Below are 27,730 nucleotides of genomic sequence, written 5' to 3' on the forward strand. Positions count from 1 at the left end.
AACTATCACCCCAACATAACTCTAGATTTGTGTGACAGTGTTTTTATTTATAAATATACTTAAAACAACTGTAAAGTTGGTAATGTGTCTCAATGTAACCGCGGAAATCCCCTGGGAGAAGCTCGTTTGTAGAGACTTCCTTGTTTGAAACCTGTTTTTTGGAGGAGGTAACTGGAAGGCTGGAAGGAATATTTTCAATTAGATTACGAAACTGCTTAAAGGCAGGTTTTTGTTGTTTAAAAAAAAAAAAAAAAAAGCATTCCTATTTATTCACCTCAGAGTAAAATGACTCAGAACTGACTATTTGGAGAGATGGGAGGCATGATCTACCAAATAAAGGAGCTCTTTTCCCCCAGGACTATTCTCACTCCTGCCAGAAAGGGAGGGAGGTGTGAACCAGGGCAGAAGATGGAGTAAACCATGTGGAAGCTGGGACACTGGCAAAGAGGAGGGGGAACCAGAGTCTTTTATTTTTCTCCACAGGTTAACTTAGCTTTTCATTGAGTCATTTTTACACTCTTAAGGTATTAATTAATGGCACTTCCAAGTATTGTTTACTCCAACTCATACTTAATGTGTTAATTGACAATGCCGGTTGCCAAATATGACTTGGAATACAAATTTACATAAGAATATTGTTTTCATCCTTGGAATCTCCTGAGAAACATCAGTTCCATGGACAAAAACACTGGTTCTCCTGTATTCACTCTTTTTGGTCACTGCTTTAAAGATGTCGATATTCATTTTTACGGCTTTGCTTTTTCAGGTGCTTGGCAGCTCGCTGAACTTTCCTCCTCCCCTTCAGACCTTCCCCCGAGTACAGAGGGCACAGTCGTGTTCAGTGACAGCCCATCAGATGACAGGAGACCAGGAACCTAAGACTGTGATGAGGGGGAAAGGCCCAGACTCAGGGCTGACACCTCGGGCAGACAGGCTAACGCTCACCTCACTAGCCACACAGGCCAGGGGTTTAGAAATGAGTGCACGGGACGAGAGGACCCAGCGAAGTTGTCTCTGTAACTATCTCCCTCCATCCTTACACCAGGAGGCCCGAGGCCCTGGCAGGAGGTTTGGGCCCACGCCAAGGCTCCACTAAGGTTTTAAATTTGGGATCTGCAGAAGCGAAGGACCTGGGACTGAAGCGGAAAACAGCCCTGACCTGCACTGGAAGATTAAGTTCAGCAAGCAACCCTGAACTCAGGGCAAAAATCCAGTCAGGGAAGCTGAATAGCAGATGAGCACTCCTCTCAGGGGAAACAGTCTAAGCAGCTTCAAGCAGCCTGTATTCCCAGGCTAGGCAAAATGATTCAGCCAATCCTGAGCTCTAGAAGACGGCTGAGTTAAAGGGGTTACCCTGCTCCAATGCAAATATATGCAACATTTACCTACCTCTTCTGAGCCTGAGGAGCAACAACACACAACTGAAGGCCTCCCCTTCAGGGCCATTCCCCTGAACTGGCTTCAGAGCTGTCACGTCAAGACTCCACATTCCCACTTTCCCAGTCTATGGTCCAACCTCCTTCTTAGTCATGGGCCCTGCCCCCAGCCTCCTCCACACCCACACCCGTAATCTACGCATCGGCTGATTAGGACAGGCTTCTCAAAGATCAGAGCCTGGAAGGGAACAGAGCTGCACATGGAAATAAGGCTCAGCATCTTGCTTCCTCTTTGTTTAAAACCTATTCCTTACAAGTTGCAAGGGTTCTAAGAACAAGGTTGTGGGTGATTATATTTGCCCTCTGCCCCTTCCCATGTTACAAAGTAAATGTGTATAGGCCACAATAGTTCCAGTAGGACAGAAGTGGTATGGTAAGTCATACATTGCTCACTATTTGAGTACCTCACATGTATTATTTAATTTAACCCCCAAAATAACCCTACCAGGGAGGCATTACCGTCTTCATTTTTGGATGAGAACAGCAAGACCCAGGAAGGTCACAATTTGTAGAGGACATAGGTCTGATTCAACCCCAGAGTTCACTGCAGCACTATTTACAATAGCCAAGACATGGAAGCAACCTAGATGTCCATTGACAGATGAACAGATAAAGAAGTTGTGGTACATTTATACAATGGAATATTAGCCATTAAAAAGAACGACAAAATACCATTTGTAAGAACACGAATGGGCCTAGATATTACCATACTAAATGAAGTAAGCCAGACAAAGATAAATATCATATAATATTGCTTATCTGTGGAATCTAAGGGCTTCCCTGGTGGCTCAGTTGGTAAAGAATCTACCTGCAATGCAGGAGACCTGGGTGTTATCCCTGGGTTGGGAAGACTCCCCTGGAGAAGGCAAGGGCTACCCACTCCAGTATTCTGGCCTGGAAAAATAAATGCAAGTGAACTCATTTCCAAAAAAACCTCACTAGACACAGAAAACAAACATGGTCTGTTTTGAAATAGGAAAGTGGAATGGGGGAGAGAACTAGGAGGTTGGGATAAACAAATACACACTCTACATAAATCAGATAATCCATAAGGACCTATTATACATAGCACAGGGAATTATACTCAGTATTTGTAAAAGGTATCTGTAAAGATGACAATGTAAATATTCAAATACCATAGAACTGAGAATAAAGATACACAGTAAACATTGGTGGTTCAGTGGCTAAGAATCCACTTTGCAATGCAGGGGACACCGGTTCAATCCCTAGTCCAGGAAGATCCTGCATGCTGCAGGGCAGCTGAGCCCATGTACAACTGCCGAGCCTGTCCTCTGGAGCCCACATGCAGCAAGTGCTCAGCCCTCACAGAGCAGTCGCTGAAGCCCGTGTGTCCACTGCCCGTGCTCTGCAAGAGAAGCCCTGCACTGAGAAGCCCACACAGTGACTAAGGCAGTAGCCCCTGCTCTCTGCAACTACAGAAAGCCTGTGTAGGACAATGAAGACCCAGCACAGCCAAAATAAAGAAATTAACTTAAAAGATACACAGTAAACAAACAAAACCCCAGGCAGTCTGACTCCACAGCAGTGTGGTGGCAGGAGGAGGTGATGGGCAGGGTCCACCCGGATGCAGGTGGAGAAAATTTTTAAATAATAATGAAACCAATTAGAAGTCAGATGACTTTTTATTAGCACCATGTATAAACTATATTTTCAACAATGCAATGAAATATTTTTCCTCACTTGGGTGAAACCACTCCCACCGTCTGATTCAGCTGGATGCTCCAATGTCTGTGCCTGATAGGCAGCAATGGTACAACTCTTAAGGAAAACTCAGCTGGGACGCTGAGGATGGCAGAGCAAAATGATGGAAAGACCCTGGTTTTTAAAATATTATTGCAGTAAAATGCATATATAACTTACCATTTAAAGCATACAATTCAGTGGCATTAAATACACTCACAATGTTTGGCAACTATCACCACTGTCCATTTCCAGAACTTCATCATCCCAAACATAAAACTTTATACCCATAAAACCCGATTCCTGTTTTTTCCCTTTCCGTGGCCCCTAGTCGCCTCTATTTTTCTCTATGACTTTGCTGCTCTAGGCACCTCATATAAGTGGAACCCTACTTGTCCCTTTGTGTCTTTCTTCCTGTAGCTCTATGCTTTCAAGTTTCCATGTTATAGCATGTATCAGAATTTTATTTCTTTTTAAGGTGGCGTAATACTCCACTGTATCTAAGAACTGGGTTTTTAATGACATCTTTGAGGCACATAAGGGGACCTCTTGCTAAGTCAGACAGTAAGTCTACCTTACAGTGCAGGTCATACAGCACTGGCTTTTCTTTTCTCTTACAGCTGAAAGAATCCTGACACACACAGACACAACTCAGGTTCCCCTGTGGCTCCAGGGTGAACAACGAGGCCCATAGACACTCAAAATGGATATTCTCCAGCATGTGGCAAAATTTTACCCAATTTCCCTGTGTGTAAGTCTGAATGTACATGCGTATACACACTCACATGAAAAAGGCCACAGCTTTACCTCTTTTTATCCTGTTATTTTGATAACCCCTTATTACAATTGTTAATTTCAACATAACCAGTTACTCAGTACTTAACATTTTTCTTCATCATAAAAAATGTATTTGACTCCAAATCAAGTGACGACATTGTGCCTGGTGATCTGTGGAGAAGTACAGGTTGACGCCTTTTTTTTAAAATACTTTTCTACAATCTTCACTGACACAGGAAATAATCAAGTTTAGTCAAGGTAAAGAATAAAAACATTTATTAAAACACACCATCCAGCATCAATTGCTCCAACTTTGGCAGGCAGGCAGGCAAGGGTGAGTGGTTAATGTTTTATTTGTATATGAAACTGGAGATGCAGGAAGCAGTATGGCAACAACAAAAAAAATGCTTATCATTAGAACTGAAAAAGAAAAGTGAGTAGTCAGCTACTATGACAGAAGGGAACTTTTAAGTCACCACGCAATGAGAAGAATCTTATCTTTAATAAGTACTAGTATCGGGGGAGGTCTGACTTACTTGCAAGATTATGAAACATGTTGGTTCATGACTGTGAAGAGGCGGACTGCAGAAAGCTGTGAGCAAACCCCAGTGTTAGCAAGGGGATATGGAGAAGTGGGGATAAAGAGAAAGAAAAATAGGGCAGCATGTTTCTGCAGCAAAGGTCTCTAGAAAAAAAATTTTTTTTAATTAAAAAAAATCTAAGCATGCATTGTAATGTTTTTCTGTGACTGTAAGAGCATAATGGGTAGCATTAGAAATCAATTACGCTGTAAACATATACAACATCCTTTCATTGTGAGCATATATATGAAGCCTCCTGCATCTATTAAATTATATATTGCATCATAAAATTCTATCATTTGTTTGCTTGTTCCCTTTCCTGGTTCCTAGTTGTTCACATTCCGGGAGAGAAACAATGCCCTGTGCAGATTTATCAATCCAATCCTTTCTTTTCACAGATGAAGGAGGGTAGTAGCTTGCCCATGGTCACATTCCTCCTCAGTGAAAAAGACTGCAAAGAACCAGGTGCTCTGACACCCTATCGGGTGCTTATCTCATTACAGCAGGACGGGACTCACTCTCTCCCATTCCTGGTCTGCACTTGATATAGTTCTCTGTCAATTTCAGCTGGGGCAGAAGGGCTGTGAAAGAAAGGAACTGGTCTGTTTGGAGGCTCCGATTCGCTATCACTGTGGGACAAGAAACCATAAAATGCATTTTCCACTTCAAGTCTGAAAGTAATCTACAACATACATGCACACACACACACACACACACACACTCTCTCTCTCTCTCTCTCTCTCTCAGGCTACTGAGAAATATTTCCTTGATAAAGTACTGTGCGAGACAGGAATTTTTAACTGCTTGCAAAGGAGAGGTTATTGATTTTAAAGGAGAACATCTGGCCAAGGATACACACACCTTTCAGAAGCTCTTCAAAGTTCTGGGCATAGCCGATGACCAACATAGAGAGCTTCTGGCTCCAGGGGTCATGTCCACACCAGGCACAGACTCCCTACCCACAGTACCAACAAATGTGGTGGGAACTGCCTGCAAATATGTACACTACAGCAGAAGGGGAAGGACATTTGACTGGATTCTTTTAAGGAGCCCCACCACTGCCGCATCTATTCTGGGTTTCACACTTATCAGCACTCAACATTCTCAACGTTCTAGCCTGGCTGTCCTCGTGTCTGGGTGACAACACCCGGAGTGCTTCATTACGACATTTGTGAGAGGTACCTCGAAAGGCAGGCTGGTCAGATGTCTCCAGGTCATTTTTTTCTGTGTCCTTTGAGAACAAAATCAAAGGGTAATTAATTGCATTTTTAAAATGTCTGTAAGTTTTTGTTCAAGTTCAATATAAGAAGATGAATTTAAAATATCCTTTGTAGTAACCATGAACCAGGAAAACTGAGAGGAAACAGAGCTCTTGAAACTCTAAAGAGTCCCAGTTTATGGAAACATCAGCAAATACCACAACTCTACGGACTGTCCTGCAGAAATTTATCTTTCTTGGGCTCCACAGGTTTCTGTAAGAGGCAGGTGCTCTTTCACTGAAACTTTTCCTAGGAACTTGTTTTCGCAAGTGAAGATAAATCCTTTGTTTTACAAAACAAGAGTCTGTCGTGTGTTGTGTGTGCTGTCTCAGGCAACAGATTGCCTTTGTACCGTATTTCTGGTCTCTTTCCATATAGCTTGCTGTATCCTGTACACAGACTCCTGAAAAATCCTTTCCACTTGGGTAGGGAAGCCACGACTTTCTTCCTCCAGGGCGTTGATGGTTCGTAGAGCAAAGGGAGTTCTCTCTCGGGGCAGGGGATTGTTCAGGGGCCGCATGGGGATGACGGAGTTGTATTTGTGCTGCCTGTTAACGGAGTTCATGAGGGACGAATAGAACTGGAACTTACACCAGGTGTCCCTTAAGAAGTTTTCAGTCAACAGTAAGATAGTCCAGGCAGACCCGTTGACAGCATCATCCAAGTTCTGTAAATGCTGTCTGCCACATGGCATCTCGGCAAAGATGATTCCAGGCTTGATGCCAAAATCGTTTTCCAGCAGGCTCTGGACTCGGAGGGCTTCACCTGTGTCTTCTTCAGCGTGCAGTATCACAAATTTGAGGAACACCTCTTCTTCTGTGTCCTCTTCTGGCCTCTCCTCCACTCCCTCCTGCTCCCCTGCTGGCATCTCTGCGGTACTGCTGCACACAGCATCACCATGCAGGGAGATTTCTTCAGATTGCTTGGAATCTGACATGTGATGGCTTTGACTAGTATCCACACTCTGGCTTTTACCCCAAGGCACAGAAAGATGACAGGGATCCATTTTAGACTTTCCGATACCCATTATAAAGATCCGAGTCAGAAGAGGAAAGCTTTATTTATTTCTCAGCATTTCATTTCGTTCTGAAAGGAGAAATAACAAAGCAGAAGTATAATGTAAACTCAATCAAAACATTAAAAGTGGAAAATTTCATTCAACCTGAAAAACCTCAGGATTCTAATATAACATTCTTGAAGAAAGAAGTGCCAAAGAGATCACTGGGAAATTAAATCACTTGTCTTTTTTGAGCTTCACAAGGGCTACGACAGGTAGTCAAGGCTAAGTTAAAGAGGGCCCAGTTTAATACAACAGGAGACATTTGGAAATTTTAAATGGTATTATATTCATGCTATAAACTTCCATATTATAATAAATTACTTTGGTATTTAGTGAAAAGATACCCTGTCAACTCTAACCATATGGAGTATAAATCCAACTTCTTTATTCTAACAAATTATTGTGTAGACTAGAAAGAGCAAAACCTAAAGAAACAGAATATTCCAATATTCAAAATTTATTTTTATATCAAACACAAATACAAAACAATACAAATATCCTAAAGATGGCTAGCAGGTAGCTCTACTGACTCAGAATAAAGAGAAGATCTGAAATGTCAAACGACACGCCAGGATTCACTGGGTTAGAGTCTTTTTTTTTGTCTACAGTCAGGCTACATTATAATGGGGCTGGTAGAGAACTATAGTAAGGATTGTGAAAAGTAAGGAATATCTTTTTCCAGTTAATCCTGAGAACACTTAAGAAAACATATTTATTCACCTACGGAGAAATTAACATCTTGGTGTGGAAGTGAAATCTGGAAACAAAGCCTTGTAGTTTTCATCAGTGAAATTAACAAATAATCATTATAGTCTATACTTGTTCTTTTATTTAAAAAATTCTAAATTCAGATGGAAGAATTAGATCAGCTGTGAAAGGGACTCCATGTGAGCCTAATTTAAATAAATATTCAGATAATGTTCACAGTGTTGCTAATGTAATTCTCAAAATAGGCAGTTTCAAGGGGGATTCTTTTATAAAAAGACAGAAAATTTAGAATAAATATAAATTCCATGTTTTCAAAATATGGGCCCATAAGCTATATTCCAAGCATTTTTATTTATTGTTCATGGGCAAAAACCAGAGTTCAAGAAGAAATGAGAATTTGATTCATAATGTCCTAAGTAACATGTAGTTTACATATGCCAAAATAATTCAGGTTCAGAAGAAACCATGTAGCAAAACTGGTGAAAAATGTTAAGGGAAGAAAAAATAAGAGAATTTTCTTCCTAATGTACTTAAGGAGGGAAAGGTTTGCTACTGTCTCTGAATAGTGAAGGAACTGCTGGCTGCCACCTGTCATCCATTCTGTCTGAACGCCAGGTTTGGATCCACAGTATACCATGCCAGCCACCAAGTGGCGGTCCAAGGCATGACAGCCCTCCAATGCTACATACATACATCCCAAATAATAAACCTGAATGAATTCAGACTCTCTTCTTTGGTTAGGATTTATTGCTGACTTTGTTATTGTATCATGAGAAAATTTTACTATGCAAAATTGCAGAAAGAAGCTTCCCCTGCATTAAAAATAAGTTAAACTATTCAATCTATTAAAGTGTCAGTTAAAATAATCTTCACTTACTCATTAAGATAGGTTTTTAAACCAACTTAACTTCATTATCTTATACACTAGTTGCTGCAGATGAGGGCATGTGAAATAAGATGGCAGATTTTCCTAAGAAGTGTCAAAAACCTCTAGGGAAAATGGTGTGTCAAGTTAGATTGTGAAATTTTTGAAATAAAAAATAAACAGGTGGTGCTAATGGTAAAGAACTTGCCTGCCAATGCTGGAGACATGAGAGACATGAGTTCAATCCCTGGGACGGGAAGATCCTCTGGAGAAGGGAATGGCAACCCACTCCAGTATTCTTGCATAAAAAATCCAATGGACAGAGGAGCCTCGTGGGCTCCTCCATGGGATCACAGAGACGGACATGACTAAAGTGACTTAGCACACACGCAAAAAACAAAAGGAAAAAATTACACTATGGATAAGAATTACAATTTCATGTCTCATTTTTCTTAAATTCTGGTTGGCAGAAAAGAGCAAAACACTCCAGAAATCTATGATGTGCTGTTCCACCTTCCAAGCACTGCTGCCCACCTCCACCTGAAGCAGACCAGCGAGAATCAAGTCAGTGACAATGTCTGAAAACTTCTTCTAATTTGGGGAGGGAGAAGGAAATGGCAACCCACTCCAGTACTCTTGCCTGGAAAATTCCATGGACGGAGGAGCCTGGTAGGCTACAGTCAATGGGGCTGCAAAGAGTCGGACACAGCTGAGCGACTTCACTTAAAGTAAGGAGGCAGCCAAGAGGCAAAGAGGCAGGAAGTTTTTCTGTGCTGGAGATCTGTCTTTCCCATCGCCACGTGATCCAGAGATGGAGAAGTGGTCCAGATTCATCACAGGGGTTCTCCAGGCTGGAAGGTGGGGGGCAGAGCCTGACCGTGCTCACCCTGAGCTAATTAACTCCATCAACAAAAAGAACAGAAGGCAGGCAGGGAATGTGGAAAGAACAGGGAAGGAAAGAAGGCTGGCGGAGAGAATCCTGCAAAGCCTTGTCAGCGTCTTCCTCCCCCATCACAGCCAGCCAGCACCAGGGTTCAGACATTCAGGTTTCTGCTCCTTCCCCTCAATTCAGTGGGAGGACAGTGAAGGTGCCCCTGGGGAAAGGCACACAGGTTTGCTTACAGGAATAAAAATGTGTGTGTACACATTTTTGTGTGTTTATACATCTTTAATTTACTTCTTTGGAAAGGCACATTTTGCAAATCTTTGTATTGAAAAGTCTCACTACCATCCTTATCTTCCCCATTCATCCTGTTACCCCCATTATACATATATCTATATATTTCTTTCCTTATTTAAGAAAGTATCATTGCATATATACATATATACTGCCAGAGTAATAGATGACAGGCGACTGCTTTTTCCCTTAATAACTTCAGAGCCTTCTATATCAGCATACAGAGAAACTCCACATAATCTCCCAACATGTGAATGTACCCTAACTGTCCCCTGTTCTTGACTATGTGATTTGTTTCCAGTCTATAACTATTATGAAAATGCTGCAATGAATAACTTTGTACAAGTGCCACTTCATTCACATGCAAGGTCATCTGGAGAATAATGAGCCCAAATGGGATGTCTATATCAAAGGACAAATGTGTTTGTCACAGTGACAGATTTGGCCAAACTGCTCTCTGTAAACGGAAAAGGCAATGGCACCCCACTCCAGTACTCTTCCCTGGAAAATCCCATGGACGGAGGAGCCTGGTGGGCTGCAGTCCATGGGGTTGCTAAGAGTTGGACACGACTGAGTGATTTCACTTTCACTTTTCACTTTCATGCACTGGAGAAGGAAATGGCAACCCACTCCAGTGTTTTTGCCTGGAGAATCCCAGGGACTGGGAGCCTGGTGGGCTGCCGTCTATGGGGTCGCACAGAGTCAGACACGACTTAAGTGACAGCAGCAGCAGCTCTCTGTAAGACTGAACATTTTTTTGTTTTGTTTTGCTTTTAACTTGACAGAGTGACACACCCACCTCCATCCCACGCCCCAGTAAAGATCTAAGACCAAAACGACCAATTACTATTGACCACAGCCCAATGGAGCTAATCACCAGGGCAACAGAAATGTGGAAAGATACAACTTAACAGAATGGCGCCTTTATACTGAAGTTCTGTAGGGAACAGCAACAGGGTGAGGATCAGGAGACTCAGGCAAAAGCAGGTGCCAATGGAACCCCCCACATTTAACAGGAGTAAGACGAAAAGAACTGAATGGCATCTATGCATACTTGGCAAGTGTGCAAAAATATTACAGGAAGTAAGAAAGAACATAGAGAAGAATCATAGTAGGCAACAGTCAAATACAAATTTCCATTCTCATGAAGATTACGTGCTCTGGAATCAGACTGCATGAACATAAATCCCAGCCCTACTATAAAAAAACAATTGCAAGACTTTGTACAAGTTACCGTACGTGTATCTCTGTGCTTTGATCTCATTGTGCATTAAATGGTGATAATTATAATCCTACCTTTAAGGTTTTCAGCAAGATCAAATGGCTTAGAAGAGTGCTCCATACATTTAGCTGTTAATTTTGTTATTAAATACATAACAAAGAAGCTGAAGAACACTTTACAGTTTTACTTTAGTAGCAGAATGCAGAACTAAGCCGTGTGCATCCAGAGGGGTGAGTGGCTGCGGCAGAGGATGCCAGAACTTCCCTCTGACTATTTCATTATTCTCAGGAAAAGAGGAAGCAAAACTCCTTCCTTAGGACTGCCCCAAACCTCAGTCTGTAGCATAAACAAAACTTCAATGATAGAGGATGGAACCTGTTGAGGTGAGACTACGGTGTCCCCAAGGTTATTATTCTTCTTTATGCTGTGCGTGCTAAATCACTTTAGTTGTGTCTGACTCTTTGCGCCCGCCAGGCTCCTGTGTCCATGGGATTCTCCAGGCAAGAATACTGGAGTGGATTGCCATTCCGTCCTCCAGGGGATCTTTCGGACCCAGGGACTGAACTGGCGTGTTGACTAGTCCCCAGGTGCCCCCAGCAGAAGCCTTCTGTGGTTGCAGGAGGGTCAGGGCAGCACCCAGGGGGTCCTATCCCAACCACAGCCTCTCTTCCTGCAGAAACTTCCCAGGAGGTTCCTTGGGGTGGTTACAGCCAGCCCTCTCTGCCCTGGCCATAACTCAAAACTGAAACATCAGTGTGAATTTCTTGTTCACACAAAGTTTACTTTCCTCACCTAGACCTTTGCGACAGTTAATTGTATGTGTCAGCTGGGCAAGGCTACAGTGCCTAGTTGTTTGGTCAAACGTCAGTCCAGATGTCATCCTACAGGTATTTTTAGATGAGACTGACATTTAAAGCAGTAAGCTTTAACTGTAAAAACATTGAGTCACTGTGCTGTCTGGCTGAATCTAATATAAGGTTGTAAATCAACTGTATCTTAAATTTAAAATGCAAATGAATAACGCAGGAGACTCTGAGTAAAGCAGATTACTCTCCATAGTGTGGGTGAGACTTAGCCAAAAAATGAAGGCCTTAAGACCAATACTGAGGTTTCCCCAAGGAATTCTGCCTTGGGAAGGCAACAGAGAAATTCCACCTGAACTCCCAGCCTTCAGATGCAAAACTGCAAAGTCAACTCCGATCTGAGTGTCCAGCCCTGCCAGTCACAAGAGCCAGTTTCTTACAGTGAACCTCCCACCCTTCCTGCCTCTCCCCCTATGAAACCTACTGGTCCTGTTTTGCTGAAAAACCCAACTGTAACCCTCCATAAAAGTTTGTTGCCCTCAGAATTAAGAGTTACTGTTTGCTATTTTAAAAACATTTTGACAACTTTGGAAGAGAGACTCCCAAACAACAGGAAGTGAAACAATGACCAGTAATAATTTGATAATAAAATACATATTCATCCACAATTTTCAACCTGTCCTTGTGTTTACCACTGAAAGTGCTTATGTGTTTAAATCACTGCCTCTGAAATTTAATACATTTAACGAACATTTAGGCATCTAGTATACTTGGCTCCTTCAGCCCTGGAGAAACTTTCAGTTGTTTTTCCTATCTGAATAGCACCATCTTGTGGCAAATACATACAAAATTAGTTTCTTTGCTTAATTAACAGGCTTTATCATTATTAATAAATGTAAATGTTGCTGAGAAGGAAATGGCAACCCATTCCAGTGTTCTTGCCTGGAGAATCCCAGGGACGGGGGAGCTTCCGTCTATGGGGTCGCACAGAGTCAGACACGACTGAAGCGACTTAGCAGCAGCAGCAGCTGAAAACCCTAAAGCTGTGTTTTAGGGAAGTGGAGCCAGGATACAGAGACAGGACTCACTGCACCGGTGCTCCCGTCAGGTAACAGGTGCTACCGGAGCACTCAGGATGGACACTGCAGTAGGGAGCACTCGCATCAGGAAGGCCGAGAAGGGACGGTTTCAGGCAGTGGGAGCAGCATTTGCAAAGACACTTGAGGCACCAGAGGGCACAGCGTGTTAGGATGGCTTTGCACTTGGTGTTTAGAAGCCTCAAGTCCATATGCAGGGATGGGAGGGGGATAGGATAGTGTTAGACATCAGGGCAGACAGACAGCAGGATTGGAGAGAGTAAGGAATCTAGAATATTTGGCTCAGGACTTTGAACTTGATCCTGTGGGCAGACAGAGAGCCCCTGGCAGGTGTTAAGTAGGGGAGTGAGATGATCTGACTTGTTTTAGACAGGTTAAGATAGTTGGAGTAAGGAGATGAAGCCTGAGGGCCGTGAGGCTGTGGACAGGAAGAGTAATCAGATGAGAGGCTGCTGCAATAACCTAGGTGAGAAAGCAGAGCCCTCAACCAAGTGACAGCGAAGGCAAAAATGTGCAGGAGAGAGGAAAGCTTAGCTAAGAAGGACAGGAGAAGTCAACAGCTACAAATGAAGACGATGTCATTAAGAGGAGGGAAACTCGGAATGCCTGGAAATAGAGGGAACTGGCTGGTAGAGAGAAAGAGGATGAAGAAGTGTGTGGGGACTTCTCAGGGCTGAGCTGTTTTCCTCTTGGTCACTGGGCAGCCCTGTCTCTCTCCTACTCCCCTTTGCCCTGTGAGGAGGAGGAGAGCCACCAAATTCTTCAGGGCGTTAGGTCTCAGGGTAGTGTCTGTGATGAACACTGCAGATGGTGTGGTGGCCTGTGGGACTCTGGGATTTGGCATCTTGGGAGAAAGTGAGCACAGTTGGTTTTTAGGAGGCATGGCTGCATTGTATCGGAAGAGAGCGCCCTGCTCCTGCGGTCCTGGTCTGGAGGTTTAAGAATGGAAAGAAGGCAAGGTATGGATGTTAAGTAGCCAAAGGGGCATTCTGTAGCAGGTACAGCAGACAGGCTCAACCAAATTTATGCCAACTTCCTTTTAGTGAACCTTCCCGTACTACAAGTACTAAAAGCTGTATTTCCCAGACTTCCTTAAAGCTAGGGTACTGGGTGTAACTTAGGTTCTGCCAACATGTCTGAATTAAATATGAAGGGAGGCAGAGCATGAAGCAATATTTTGCAGAGCTGCTGTGATTCAGGAGCTGGCAGCATGCTGAGCTGCAGGAGGGTTCACAGTTTTGGCAAAAGTCCCTGCTCCACTAGCCCAGTTCTGCAGGTGATGTTCCGAGGTGTTTCCAGAAACTCAACCTGGAGCCTAGCTCTTCGACTCGCCCAATGATAGTGTACATTTTGTAATATCCGCCACTATATACCTTTCTGCTTAAACTAGCTTGAGTAGATTCTGTTTTCTGCAACTAAACTGTAATTGATACAGCATCCAAATCCAGGCCAGGGAACTACAGCAAGTCAGCAGCAAAACACAGCACTGCCATCTGTTTTTGTATGTTTCACTGGAAGACAGCCACACCATTCATTCCTGTATTGTCTATGGCAAATTTCACGCTAAAGAAGCAGAGGTGAGCAATTCTAGTGGGAGCCGGATGGCCCAGATGGCCCAGGATATTTATTGCCAGGACATGACAGAACAGACCTGTGCTGGTTAAGATGAGGAACATGCAGACTTTTAAGTCAGACCCACACCCTGAAAATATTTTAAAATCCCCACTAGGGTGATCAATATGTTCAGGAATAGAATGGGTAGAATTTGAATCCACCTGATCTTACCTTTATAACACTTACTGAAGGTCAGTTTAGTTCAGTTATCAGTCGTGTCCGACTCTTTGTGACCCCATGAACTGCAGCACGCTAGACCTCCCCATCCATCACCAACTCCCAAAGCTTACTCAAACTCATGTCCATTGAGTTGCTGATGCCATCCAACCATCTCATCTTCTGTCATGCCCTTCTCCTCCTGCCTTCAATCTTTCCTAGCATCAGGGTCTTTTCCAATGAGTCAGCTCTTCACATCAGGTGGCCAAAGTATTGGAGTTTCAGCTTCAGCATCAGTCCTTCCAATAAATATTCAGGACTGATTTCCTTTAGGATGGACTGGTTGGATCTCCTTGCAGTCCAAGGGACTCTCAAGAGTCTTCTCCAACACCACAATTCAAAAGCACCAATTCTTCGGTGCTCAGCTTTCTTTATATTCCAACTCTCACACCCATACATGACTACTGGAAAAACCATAGCCTTGACTAGATGGACCTTTGTGGGCAAAGTAATGTCTCTGCTTTTTAACATGCTGTCTAGGTTGGTCATAATTTTTCTTCCCAGGAGTGTGTGTCTTTTAATTTCATGGCTTCAGTCACCATCTGCAGTGATTCTGGGGCCCAAGAAAATAAAGTCTGTCACTGTTTTCACTGTTTCTCCATCTATTATGCCATAGTGATGGGACCAGATGCCATGACCGTAGTTTTCTGAATATTGAGTTTTAAGCCAACTTTTTCACTCTCCTCTTTTACTTTCATCAAGAGGCTCTTTAGTTCTTCACTTTCTGCCATAAGGGCGGTGTATCTGCATATTTGAGGTTATTGATATTTCTCCCAGAAATCTTGATTCCAGCTTGTGCTTCTTCCAGCCTAGCATTTCTCATGATGTACTCTGTATACAAGTTAAACAAGCAGGGTGAAAATATACAGCCTTGACGTACTCCTTTCCCTATGTGGAACCAGTCTGTTGTTCCATGTCCAGTTCTAACTGTTGATTCCTGACCTGTATACAGATTTCTTAAGAGGCAGGTCAGGTGGTCTGGTATTCCCATCTCTTTAAGAATTTTCCAGAGTTTGTTGTGGTCCACACAATCAAAGGCTTTGGCATAGTCAATAAAGCAGAAATAGATGTTTTTCTGGAACTCTCTTGCTTTTTCGATGATTCAGCAGATGTTGGCAATTTGATTTCTGGTTCCTCTGCCTTTTTTAAATCCAGTTTGAACATTTGGAAGTTTACGGTTCACATACTCTTGAAGCCTGGCTTGGAGAATTTTGAGCATTACTTTACGAGAGTGTGAGATGAGTGCAATTGTGTAGTAGTTAGAGCATTCTTTGGCACTGACTTTCTTTGGGATTGGAATGAAAACTGACCTTTTCCAGTGCTGTGGCCACTGCTGAGTTTTCCAAATTTGCTGGCATATTGAGTGCAGCACTTTCACAGCATCACCTTTGAGGATTTGAAATATCTCAACTGGAATTCCATCACCTCCACTAACTTTGTTCACAGTGATGCTTCCTCCACTTGACTTTGCATGCCAGGATGTTTGGCTCTAGGTTGGTGATCACACCATCTTCATTATCTGGATCATGAAGATCCTTTTTGTACAGTTCTTCTGTGTATTCTTGCCAGCTCTTCTTAATATCTTCTACTTTTTAGGTCCATACCATTTCTGTCCTTTATGGTGCCCATCTTTGCATGAAAGGTGAGTTGTCATTGATTTATTCTTTGGGGGAGTTCCATAGAACCCATAAGGATGGAGAAGGCCCAGTCTAAATGAAAGGATTAATTGTATCAACTATTACCCATTGATACTTACTAGAGTCAAAGTAAACCAGGGCCTATATTGTCCACTTTAGGTTCCAGCTCTGGCATTAGAAAGGTTAGGCATCTTCAGGGGTCTGGCACCCTGCATCTTCCCTGCACAGCACTCATGACAGTTAATTACTATGGTGTGAGTATCTGCTTAGGTTCTCATCTTTCCCATTAGCCTGTAAACTCTACTGGGGTAACACCAAATCTTTCTTGTCCCTGTATCTCCAGAGCCTTGTAACAGTCAGCATTCAACAATACCTTTTGAATGAACGAATGAATCATAAAATTCCACATATAAGATTAACAGTTTTTCAGGTTGAGGGACACCCAAACACAACTCTTTAACATCCTTATTATACAAATTATTGACCCAATCAGAATACGGACATGCTGCAGTCTATGGGGTCGCAAAGAGTTGGACATGACTGAGCGACTGTACAACAAATTTTATCTCCAGATTGAGTAAAGCATGTCTCCTCCACCTGCCAATAATACCCTGCTCATATCTCTTATAATACGCACTGCACTGTACTTTTAACTTGCCTTCCTTGCTGGTCTGGAAGGTAGCTTCCACCTTATTTCCCCAGACTTCTCCACCATGGAAAATGGCACCATCGATCTGCCCAGTCACCTCAGCCAGACACCTCAGGAATCACTGACATTGTCCCTTCCACTCCTACACTTTCACTTCTAAGCTGTCACCAAGTCAACCTGCAAAAGACATCTCAAAATGTTCCATTTCCTCCTTTATTGCATTTTCATTCTACATCAATATCTTTCCCCTAGTCCACTACACTGCTCCTTCCTAACTGGTCTTCTATGGCCACTCTTGGTCAGTCTAATTAATTCTCCACTCAGCAGCCACACAATTTTAAGCTATGGTTTTTCCAGTAGTCATGTATGGATGTGAGAGTTGGACTATAAAGAAAACTGAGTGCTGAAGAAATGATGCTTTTGAACTGTGGTGTTGGAGAAGACTCTTGAGAGTCCCTTGGACTGCAAGGAGGTCCAACCAGTCCATCCTAAAGGATATCAGTCCTGGGTGTTCACTGGAAGAACTGATGCTGAAGCTGAAACTCCAATACTTTGGCCACCTGATGCAAAGAACTGACTCATTGGAAAAAGACCCTGAAGCTGGGAAAGACAGGAGGAGAAGGGGATAAAAGAGGATGAGATGGTTGGATGGCATCACCGACTCGATGGACATGAGTTTGATCAAGCTCCAAGAGTTGGTGATGGACAGGGAAGCCTGGCGTGCTACAGTCTATGGGGTCCCAAAGAGTGACACGACTGAGCGACTGAACCGAACAACCCTCCAATGGCTTCCCACTGCTCTTAGAATCAGAATTTCTTAATATGGCAAAGGATGCCCTTCATGATCTGACTTCTTCAGCTCCAAGCTCATCTCATGCTTCTTTCTCCTCTGCTCCCCCAGTTCCCTACACGTGGGTTTTGTTTTATTTCTCAAACTTGCTCAGCTTTCTCCTATCACAGGATCTAGGGAACTATTTTATTGAAATTTTGAAGTATGAGTTATATGACAATATATTTCTTATTAGAGAACTTGAATACAGTATTGTAGGCTAGCCAACATTCTACTGGAGGTAAATAATCAAAAATTTCAAATAGTAGGGAATGGCAACATAAACTATGCCATACTATTCACATGACGAACTCTGTGAAATCATTACAATGTTTACAAATGTTATGAATTATTTTAACGACATGAGAAAACTTTAATAACATACAAGAAATTTTAATGATCCTGTACTATGATCTTAGCTTTGTAAAAACAAACTACAGAGAACACAGATTGGAAAGAAGTACATCAAAAAGGTAACATTGTTTATCTGTGTATGGTAGATGTATGGATGTAATCTGGGAAATTTTTTTTTTTTTTTTAGGAAATATGTTGTTCTCTAGGTTTTGTATTTCTAAACAGAGGTCATGTTAACCTGATGCCCCAGAGAGTATATTCCTTAGGTGCCACACGTGCACATTTTAGATGGGTTTAACCCACATCCAGGTTTAACTCTGCTTGACCTCCCCCTTTTTTTTTTAAACCTATATACAAATTTCTAATAGTTGGGGTTTTCTAACTCTAAACCGAATAGTGGTCCTCCAATATTCCACTGAACAACACACACAGCAGAGGACAGAGTATTCATTTCCACAGTACCTAAAACAGATCCTTGAGCAAGTAAATGTTAAATTACTTTAAAAAAACTGCTTCTATCAAGGGTTTCCTGGTGACTCAGTGGTATAAAGAATCCACCTGCCAATGCAGGAGGCATGGGTTCAATCCCTGGTCAGGGGAAGACCAGGATTCCACACTCCTTGGAAAAACTAAGCCCATATGCCACAACTATTAAGCCTGTGCTCTAGAGCCCAGGAGCTGAAACTACTGAAGCCTTAGTGCTCTAGAGCCTGTATTCTGCAGCAAGAGAAACACCAGGAGAAGCCCATAGGCCACAACCAGAGGGCAGCCCCGGCTCACCGCAACTAGAGAAAGCCGAGGCAGCCATGAAGATCCCACACAGCCAAAAATAAATAAATGAAACAATTAAAAAAAAAAACTGCTTCTGTCAGGTAGAAAAACAAAAAAGCACAAGCTGATCTTCCCCTGCAGAGCCTGCCTCTTTTCTCAGCTGCTAAGATGCTCCATGCTAATGAGTGCTGTCTGATCAACAGAGAAGCCTAGGGCAGGAGTTCTGATCCCAACTTCCCTCAAGGCTTCCCTTTATCCCTCCTACTCATTCCATGTTCCAAATCCCTTTACTTTGAATTTTTATTTAATCTTCTACCATAAATATTTATTCAAACATCTGAAATCCCAATTCTGACATGAGAAAGTTTTTTCTATTCTTTTAAAAGAGAGGAAGGTAGGATATACACTACTGATAATATCACAGAACTAGCTGCTTGGGATTAAAATAGAAAATAAATATTATAAATTAAATGATCTTTTATTCCCCAACAGCTTTTTGAGAAGATGAAAATATTGCTTTTTATTTCCATTCCCACATATTTTAAAAAGAGAACTGAATTTTGTTATGCAAGCTTGATATTCTGTGGTACTGGCTTAGTCACTACACAACTTAAAAATGCATATAATAACCTCTGAACAAGCACCTTCATTTATCTTCTTCCTGTTATGATGACCTGCTTCTGGAACCATTCAACAAGGCTCCAAGTCAGAGATTACTGCTTCCCACTGAAGAGAAGAAACTGGAAAAGAAAAAAACTTGCATATTCTTTCCAGTAAATGGAGGATTTTCCTTTCATTTTCTATATTTCAAAAGGAGAACTGGCCTTAAAGTGCAAATCTTCTCCAAAACAGAAACATTTTACAAAAACGAAACTGTACATTTTATCAAAATGAGACTTGGGAGAAAAATGCTTGTGCTCTTTTAATATTAGAGAGCTTTAGCAACCAATGATTTAAAAGTGCCATCAGCTTCATGGGATATTAGAGAGTACTGTTCAGTATCTAACAGCCACTGACCCAGACAGTCAGGGTCGAGAAGATGTTACCAGGACTAAGGCAGTAATCCTTGAGAAAGCCGGAACAGGGGAATGGGTAAAGTAAAGGTGTACAGCCTGCGACAGTCTAGCAGAGACCCCTGCAGGCAAGGAGAATGGAAGCAAAATCAGAGCCACTCCAGCCAAGTGGGTGGGGAAGCTGGAGAGATCCCCATGAAAGCAGTCAGGGGTGTGATGACACAGGGTCTGTAGCCACAGTCAGAGTTTTGTTTTATGATTCTGATGAGAAGCCACCAGAAGGTTCTGAAGAGAGGGGAAAGCTCTGACTAGATATTTCTAAAAATAGCTGCTGTTTGGAGAAACGCTGAAGACAAGAGCAAGGGTAGAGGCCGGAAGACGTGATCAGTCGTCACAGTCTTCCGAGTACGAGAGGACTGTGGTTTGCGTTAGAGAGGGCGTAACGTATGATCGGATTTGGGCTATCTTTTCAAGGCAGAGTCCACAGTTTGCTGGATGCTTGGATGTGGGGTCTGAGCTGAAAAAAGGAATCAAATGACAACCCCTAGACTTGCAGCCTCACTGGATGGCAGTAACATTTCCTGTGACTAGGAAGGTAAATGAGAGGAGAACGGAAGAGAGGACTGAGTGGGTGCCTGTCAGTAATTCTTCTGTAACACACTAAATTTAAATGCCCATCAGACTTCCAAGTGGAGATGTTAAGCTAGATACTAGATGTGAATCTAGAGCTCAGGAGAGAAGTGAAGCTACAAAGAAAAATCTGAAAGTCATCAGCTTATAGATGGTATTTACAGTCATGAAATATGCCTTGGGATAGAAATTGCCTTGGGAGAAAGTATGGTTCAAAAGGGAATCTGGCCAAGAACCAAACACCGTAGCAGTCTAACGTGTGGTAGCTGAGAAGAAGAGAAGCCTGGAAACATAGCAACAGTGGCCAGGGAGGCGGAAGGACATTCAGAAGTGGCGGTGAGCTGAGCGCCACATGCAGGAAAAAATATCGAGGAGGAGGGAGCAGATAACTAATTCATAGGAGGTGAAAACTCGCACAGATAACTGATTTATCAGGAGGCATTTGTTAAATGAATAAATTTAAAAAATATCACAGGGAGCAAATGACTCTATAGATGAAGTGCAAAACATCCAACACACAGCTGGACATTCGAGGAATAGTCACTTTGCTTCAGGAGGAGGTAAGTCTGTATCTGCTCATCTACTTTTTTATTTCAGTGAGTTGCTTAACTCCATCTGTAACCAACACATTACTTAAGATGTTAAAATGGGCCACATTTTTAAGGATTTTTAAAGTTTACTGCCATGAAAAACTGGATAGGTCCTAACAAACAATACCGAAAACGAGCTCACCGCTGCCAGCCCTAAGTCTTTTCATCCAAATCAGCTTTTGGACAAGGTCCCAGATAAGCAAACCAAAACCAAAACTTTGAGCACAGACTCAAGCGTGCCTGGCGGAGGCTCCCACCAGGAGAACTTTTAAAGCCTTCTGAGACGCTGGGCTCTTTGCTTAGGATTCTGAGATTTCTTTAAAAAAAAAATAATAATACATAGGTTTTATAGTCAAAATGAAGCTTCAAGAAAGGTAGACCCTCCCCTCAGAGGAAGGCGACTCAGCCGAAAGGACGGCCGGCTCCCCGACCCCCGGCCCCCCGAGGTGGCCGCCCGCCCGGCCCCAGACCTCCCGGGGCCCCGGCCCACCCGAGCGGACGCCGGCTACTTGCCGGGTAGGCGCGCTGCTCCGAGCCCCGCGGCGACGTCTTCCTCGCCCGCCTAGCGCTCCGCGACTTCCGGTGGGCGGGGGTCGAGAGGGCCGGCGGGCGGCGCGGACCCGCCCCACGCCCGCGGCACGAGCGCGGCGCGCGGAAGTCCGGGGGCCGGCGCGTCCCGCCCCTCGGGGGTGAGCCGCCACTTAGCCGTCCGCCACTTAGCCGTCTGCGGGTCCACCCCGCCCGCGGGGAGGCTGAGGTGTATCAGGCTGGAAGTCTTCGGCTGGCGGTGGGAAAGAGCCGGCCGGGACAGCGAAGGAGAGGAGCTCGCGCAGGGGAGTTCAGCCCGCGCTGCTGCCTTGTTGTTATTGTTTTTTAAAGGCCCACGAGAGCCGACTCGGAGGTTAGGACGGAAGAAGGACTCCACTGTCTTCCCTGCAGACCTGGGCTCTGGGGTGGGAGCTGCAGCCGCGGCCTCTGCGCCTACCCAGCGCGCCCGAACACTGAGCCTGCAGCAAGCCCCGGGGCTCCCAACAGAAGCCTCTAGATGCTATAAAGGAAGGAAACAGCCAGTCTCACCCAAACTCTGTAAGACCCTCCTCGAGGTACAGCGACTCTCCAGTTCCTCCAAGTTGGTCCCTTGACTTTCCCTATCTCTTTGGGGTTCTCTCACTGACTGCTGCAGCAATCAGCCACATCCCTGGTTAGGGACGGTGGCGCATCAGTAACCACCCCCCTTCCCCCAAACGCACACATGCCAGGCCGAAAGCCACCTTGAGAAAGATTCCTTTCTCAGATTCTGTATCGCAGCCGAAACGCCACTGAATGTTTAGGAAGAACAAAAAAACAACCAAGTAATCTAAGACTTTGACAGTGTGGATCACAGTAAACTGTGGACAATTCTGAAAGAGATGGGAATACCAGACCACGGGACTTGCCTCTTGAGAAATCTGTATGCAGGTCAGGAAGCAACAGTTAGAACTGGACATTGAACAGACTGGTTCCAAATAGGAAAAGGAGTACGTCAAGGCTGTATATTGTCACCCTGCTTATTTAACTTATATGCAGAGTACATCATGAGAAACACTGGGCTGGAGGAAGCACAAGCTGGAATCAAGATTGCCGGGAGAAATATCAATAACCTCAGATATGCAGATGACACCACCCTTATGGCAGAAAGTGAAGAGGAACTAAAAAGCCTCTTGATGAAAGTGAAAGAGAGTGAAAACGTTGGCTTAAAGCTCAATACTCAGAAAACGAAGTATCATGGCATCCGGTCCCATCACTTTATGGGAAATAGATGGGGAAACAGTGGAAACAGTGTCAGACTTTATTTTTGGGGCTCCAAAATCACTGCAGATGGTGACTGCAGCCATGAAATTAAAAGACGCTTACTCCTTGGAAGGAAAGTTATGACCAACCTAGATAGCATATTCAAAAGCAGAGACATTACTTTGCCAAAAAGGTCCATCTAGTCAAGGCTATGGTTTTTCCAGTGGTCATGTATGGATGTGAGAGTTGGACTGTGAAGAAGGCTGAGCGCTGAAGAATTGATGCTTTTGAACTGTGGTGTTGGAGAAGACTCTTGAGAGTCCCTTGGATTGCAAGGAGATCCAACCAGTCCAGCTGAAGGATATCAGCCCTGGGATTTCTTTGGAAGGAATGATGCTAAAGCTGAAACTCCAGTACTTTGGCCACCTCATGTGAAGAGCTAACTCACTGGAAAAGACTGATGCTGGGAGGGATTGGGGGCAGGAGGAGAAGGGGACGACAGAGGATGAGATGGCTGGATGGCATCACTGACTCGATGGACGTGAGTCTGAGTGAACTCTGGGAGTTTGTGATGGACAGAGAGGCCTGGCGTGCTGCAATTCATGGGGTCGCAAAGAGTCGGACACGATTGAGCTACTGAACTGAATCTAAGACGATGAAAAGCCAGATACATAATCCTACCCTCTCTCTCTCAGGCTTCCAATCGTAATCATACCCAAAGACCCCAAGTCAGAAATCACATACACCACCACCACCCCACTTCCCCCACCCTGTATGCAGGCCCATTTCAGGCAATCCCTACTCACTGATGAAGGAGGAGAACTCCATTACAAAACCTCAGAGAAGACAATGAAGAGTAAACTGGAATTGAAGGCCCATACCTGGATCTCCAGGGCTTCCCTGGTGGCTCAGCTGGTAAAGAACCCCCCTGCAATTCATGAGACCCAGGTTCCATCCCCTGGAGGAGGGAACCCACCCCAGTATTCTTGCTTGGAGAATCCCATGGACAGAGGAGCACCTGGATCTCAGAGGCTTACTACATACAGGTAGAGCGAGGTTATTTTCTCTCCTTCTCCCCACTACCTAACATCAATCAGGATGGGCCATCGAAGGTGGCACCGGCAGACTGTTTACTTGGTGAAATGCCCTATTAAGCCTATGTCAACACAATTCATTATCCACTGACAGCTGGGTTTTCCTCCATCCTCTGTTTCAAATAGTGGCCTCCCTGTTCCTAACCCTGGTACTTTTGTTGCCTTTTCTCTGGCAATCTCCCTTTGTCACCTGACAAACTTGACCATTGTCTCCTCCAGATACTCAATGTCCTTGATGTTAACAACCCAGGAGCCTTCATGCTCATCCAACTTGTTAAAATTCTTTCAGGTTTTTCCTGCTTGTTCCTCTTCCTCTGGCAGCCCTTTAAATCACTGCTTTCCAAACCTTTTCATTGAAATACCATTAATGACAAAGGTGATAAACATTTACTTCCCCATTCACCACCCACATTACACGCATAAATTAACTACGCATAAATGAACCTAAAGTGACTCATGTCAAGGACAAATTGAATTGTCTCATTTTAGGTTTTAAGTTGCTCCAAATTCTGCATTGTTCTTCATAAATATTCACATGCTGTACTAAAATTTCAAATTGGTTACAAGTTTAAGTTTTCTTTTCAAATTATCCAGTACAGGTTTCAAGAAAACACACCTATCACTTATGCCACAAATATGAATTATTTAGTGTCTTCTATGTGCTAGGCCAACCTAGATAGCATATTGAAAAGCAGAGACATTACTCTGCCAACAAAGGTCTGTCTAGTCAAGGCTGTTTTTCCAGTGGTCATGTATGGATGTGAGAGGGGCTGTGAAGAAAGCTGAGCGCCGAAGAATTGATACCTTTGAACTGTGGTGTTGGAGAAGACTCTTGAGAGTCCCTTGGACTGCAAGGAGATCCAACCAGTCCATTCTGAAGGAGATCAGCCCTGGGTGTTCTTTGGAAGGAATGATGCTAAAGCTCAAACTCCAGTACTTTGGCCACCTCATGCAAAGACTGACTCATTGGAAAAGACTCTGATGCTGGGAGGGATTGGGGGCAGGAGGAGAAGGGGACGACAGAGGATGAGATGGCTGGATGGCATCACTGACTCGATGGACGTGAGTCTGAGTGAACTCCGGGAGCTAGTGATGGACAGGGAGGCCTGGTGTGCTGCGATTCATGGGGTTGCAAAGAGTAGGACACGACTGAGCGACTGAACTGAACTGATGTGCTAGGCACTAGGGATACAATGTGAACAAGACAGACATTGCCCAGTCCTCACAGAGCTTTTGCAGTCTAGAGCAGGAGACAGACAAGGGGCGCTGTTTACAATTTCAGATCTACTCACTGAAAAGCATGAATGAATGAATGGAAGAAAGCAGAGTAAAGTGCTAATTAAGTCAGTAAAGAGATGGCTTCTCTGACATGTAGGGTGTTTTTCCTGTGGCTTCACACCCCTGAAACCCTTGGCATTCCTTGCTGACGTTTTCAGGATGTTGATCCACTGTCCTCTTTCACTTACTCTACCATTTCCTGGGATATCTTATGTATGTCCAGCAGACTCACTTCAGTCAGTAAGGGCATAAATGATTTGTACATGATTAATGAACTTGACCTCACTGACATAGATAGATTATGGCACGATGCAATTTCAGAATATTCTTTTCAGATACATACAGAACATTAACAAAACCAGATCATATTTTTGGCCACTGAGAAAGTCTCCACAAAGCAAAATCAAATCAAATCAAAAGATTGAAAAAAAGTGAGTATCTACACTAACCACTAATCTGGAAAACAAAAGCAAAAAGAAAAACAAGAAAAGCTCCTGTATGCTTGGAAATTGAAAGGCAGACTTCAAAATATACCATGGATCATGAGATCACAACATGACTCATCAAGTATTTTGATTTGAATATTACTAAAAATGCTAAATATCAAAACTTGCTGGATACAGCTAAAACAGGAGAGGAATTTCTATTCCTAAACACACGTCAGGAAACAAAGCAGGGAGTCACTTATCTGAACCACAACATCAGGCAATCGGGAAGCAAGCCGTTCTCTTCTAGCCACCTTAGGCCCCTTGGGGGCCTGCTGGGAACAGGACTTTTAAAACGACAAATACGTCTGGCAGGCTGTGGTTCAAGGCCATCTTTGCTGGCTATTAGCAGGGTCTACGGAGCCAGAGGGAACACACAACTCTCTTGAAAATTGAAGGTGTATATGCTCAAAATGAACTGAATTCTATCTAGGCAAGAGATGTGCTTATGTGTACAAAGCAAAGAACACACACAGTGATGCCTGGAGGAAAACCTAATAAAACTAGAGTAATCTGGGAAAAGATAACACGCTCATGCAAACAGTGGCATGGCTCCTGCCAAATTCCAAAGCAACCTTCTTACAAAGGCCACTGGACACAGAATCCATATGATGCTGTACTCTTCAATGATTTAAACTTATTGAAAAGTAAATCAATAAAAGCGTGGTTAAAAAAAAAAATCAGAGAGAAAAAAAACCCCAGGGAATGAAATCCAAATAAAAAGACAGAAAAAACAAAAATAAGGCCAGAAATTAAAAAAACAGGAAAAAGTAACAGAGGACCAACAAGAGCAAAATGTAGTTCTTTGAAAAAGATTAATAAAATGAATAAACCACTGGTAAAACTAAGTAGGAAAAAAACAAGATACAGATAACAGTATTAGAAATGAAAAGGAAGTATCACCAGAGGTCCTAAGACATTTAAAATGTGAAAGGTATTAACAGCTTTGTCCCTATCAACTAGGTGAGATAAACTGGGAGAGGCAGTTGTCCATGCATCTCTTATGTTCCTCTGTCTTAATGAGTATGTGCGAGATCCTGGCTACCATTTACCTGAGCCATTTCTCAGGGCAGCATTTACAGTGGGCAACCATGAGATATGAGGCACAGTCACCCTCCACAGAGAACAAGCAAGCTTACTGCTTGCTGTTAAGAGTGGTGAATTCCTTAAGCTCAGATGTGACCCAGACCCACTGCATGTGTAGCATCGACTTGGGCCTCATGCCACTCCCAGGGGACTTCTGAGCAAGAGGAATCACTGCAAATACGCTGAAAGTAGTGTTGCTTGCTGTGTCACGAGCAATAAAACCTTTTTTCTGATCCAGGAGTTTTGTGTCTTCTGCCAGAATCCATCAAACAGTAACAGGCATTGTATGTGGGTAAAATCAAATCCCAGACCTGACAAAATGGATAGGAAGGACTTCCAGTGATTCTGAAGATACCATCAAATTCTCTCCCCTCAAAACAAATGTAAACTGGACCAAACAATTAAAAACTATCACTTGGGGGTTCTGGAAATTAACCAAATTCAAACAAGTTGATAATCATTTATTCACTTTGAAAAATCCTGCTGAATTCTGGGTTGGAATCTGTGGCATTCTTGGCAGGAACTAACTGTTCTCATCTCCTGACCCTCGTACACGCCTCAGCTTTGTTGGGGCAACAGCGCCACCACGGTGAGGCCAATAAGGCCAGGAGCCCAAATTCTGCTCTCAGTCAAGTCCACACCTTGTGTGCTGTCATAAAAACTGCAAACTTGGGAGGACATAAATGGGGAAAGCTCACAGCTGTTAGCCTGAAGTCATGGCCCATGTGAGGTGCACAGCAGACCAGTGGACTAGCCAAAAATCTACAGGGAGATGCTGGAGATGAGAGAGCCCACTGAGGGTCAAGGTCAGCTTATCACTTACCTTTGCAAGACTGGGAGGTTACATGTACACAGGGAGAAACATGCCTGCCCCTGCAGATATCTGCATTTGAACCCTGGTTCTAGCACCAACTGTCTGACCTTTGGCAAGTCAGTTTAATCATTCTGTGTGTCAGTTGCTTAATCTGTGAACTGGGAAAGAGCAGTGTTGAGAGGAACACATAAATTATATTGAATGTAGAACATAG

General features: G+C 43.5%; 1 protein-coding gene and 1 pseudogene across 3 annotated transcripts in view; one reads left to right on the plus strand and one right to left on the minus strand.

The window, feature by feature from the left end:
• Positions 1–4,173: 4,173 nt before the first annotated feature.
• Positions 4,174–27,730, minus strand: part of TICAM2 (TIR domain containing adaptor molecule 2) — a 44,208-nt gene continuing 20,651 nt past the window's right edge. Inside the window, exons 1-2 of one of the 3 annotated variants that reach the window (XM_061429934.1) lie at positions 21,503–21,611; positions 4,174–6,840 (exon numbers count right to left, since the gene is read on the minus strand). In XM_061429934.1, coding sequence (XP_061285918.1) covers positions 6,083–6,781 — 699 coding nt within the window. In that variant the 5' untranslated portion in view covers positions 6,782–6,840; positions 21,503–21,611 and the 3' untranslated portion in view covers positions 4,174–6,082. Of the gene's footprint in view, positions 6,841–21,479; positions 21,612–27,730 lie in introns of those variants that run through there. The other 2 variants (XM_061429935.1, XM_061429936.1) reach the window with 2 other exon arrangements.
• On the plus strand, positions 20,894–26,662 carry LOC133255257 (uncharacterized; annotated as a pseudogene).

The sequence above is a fragment of the Bos javanicus genome, chromosome 10, assembly GCF_032452875.1.
Source record: "Bos javanicus breed banteng chromosome 10, ARS-OSU_banteng_1.0, whole genome shotgun sequence".
Classification (NCBI taxonomy): domain Eukaryota; kingdom Metazoa; phylum Chordata; class Mammalia; order Artiodactyla; family Bovidae; genus Bos; species Bos javanicus.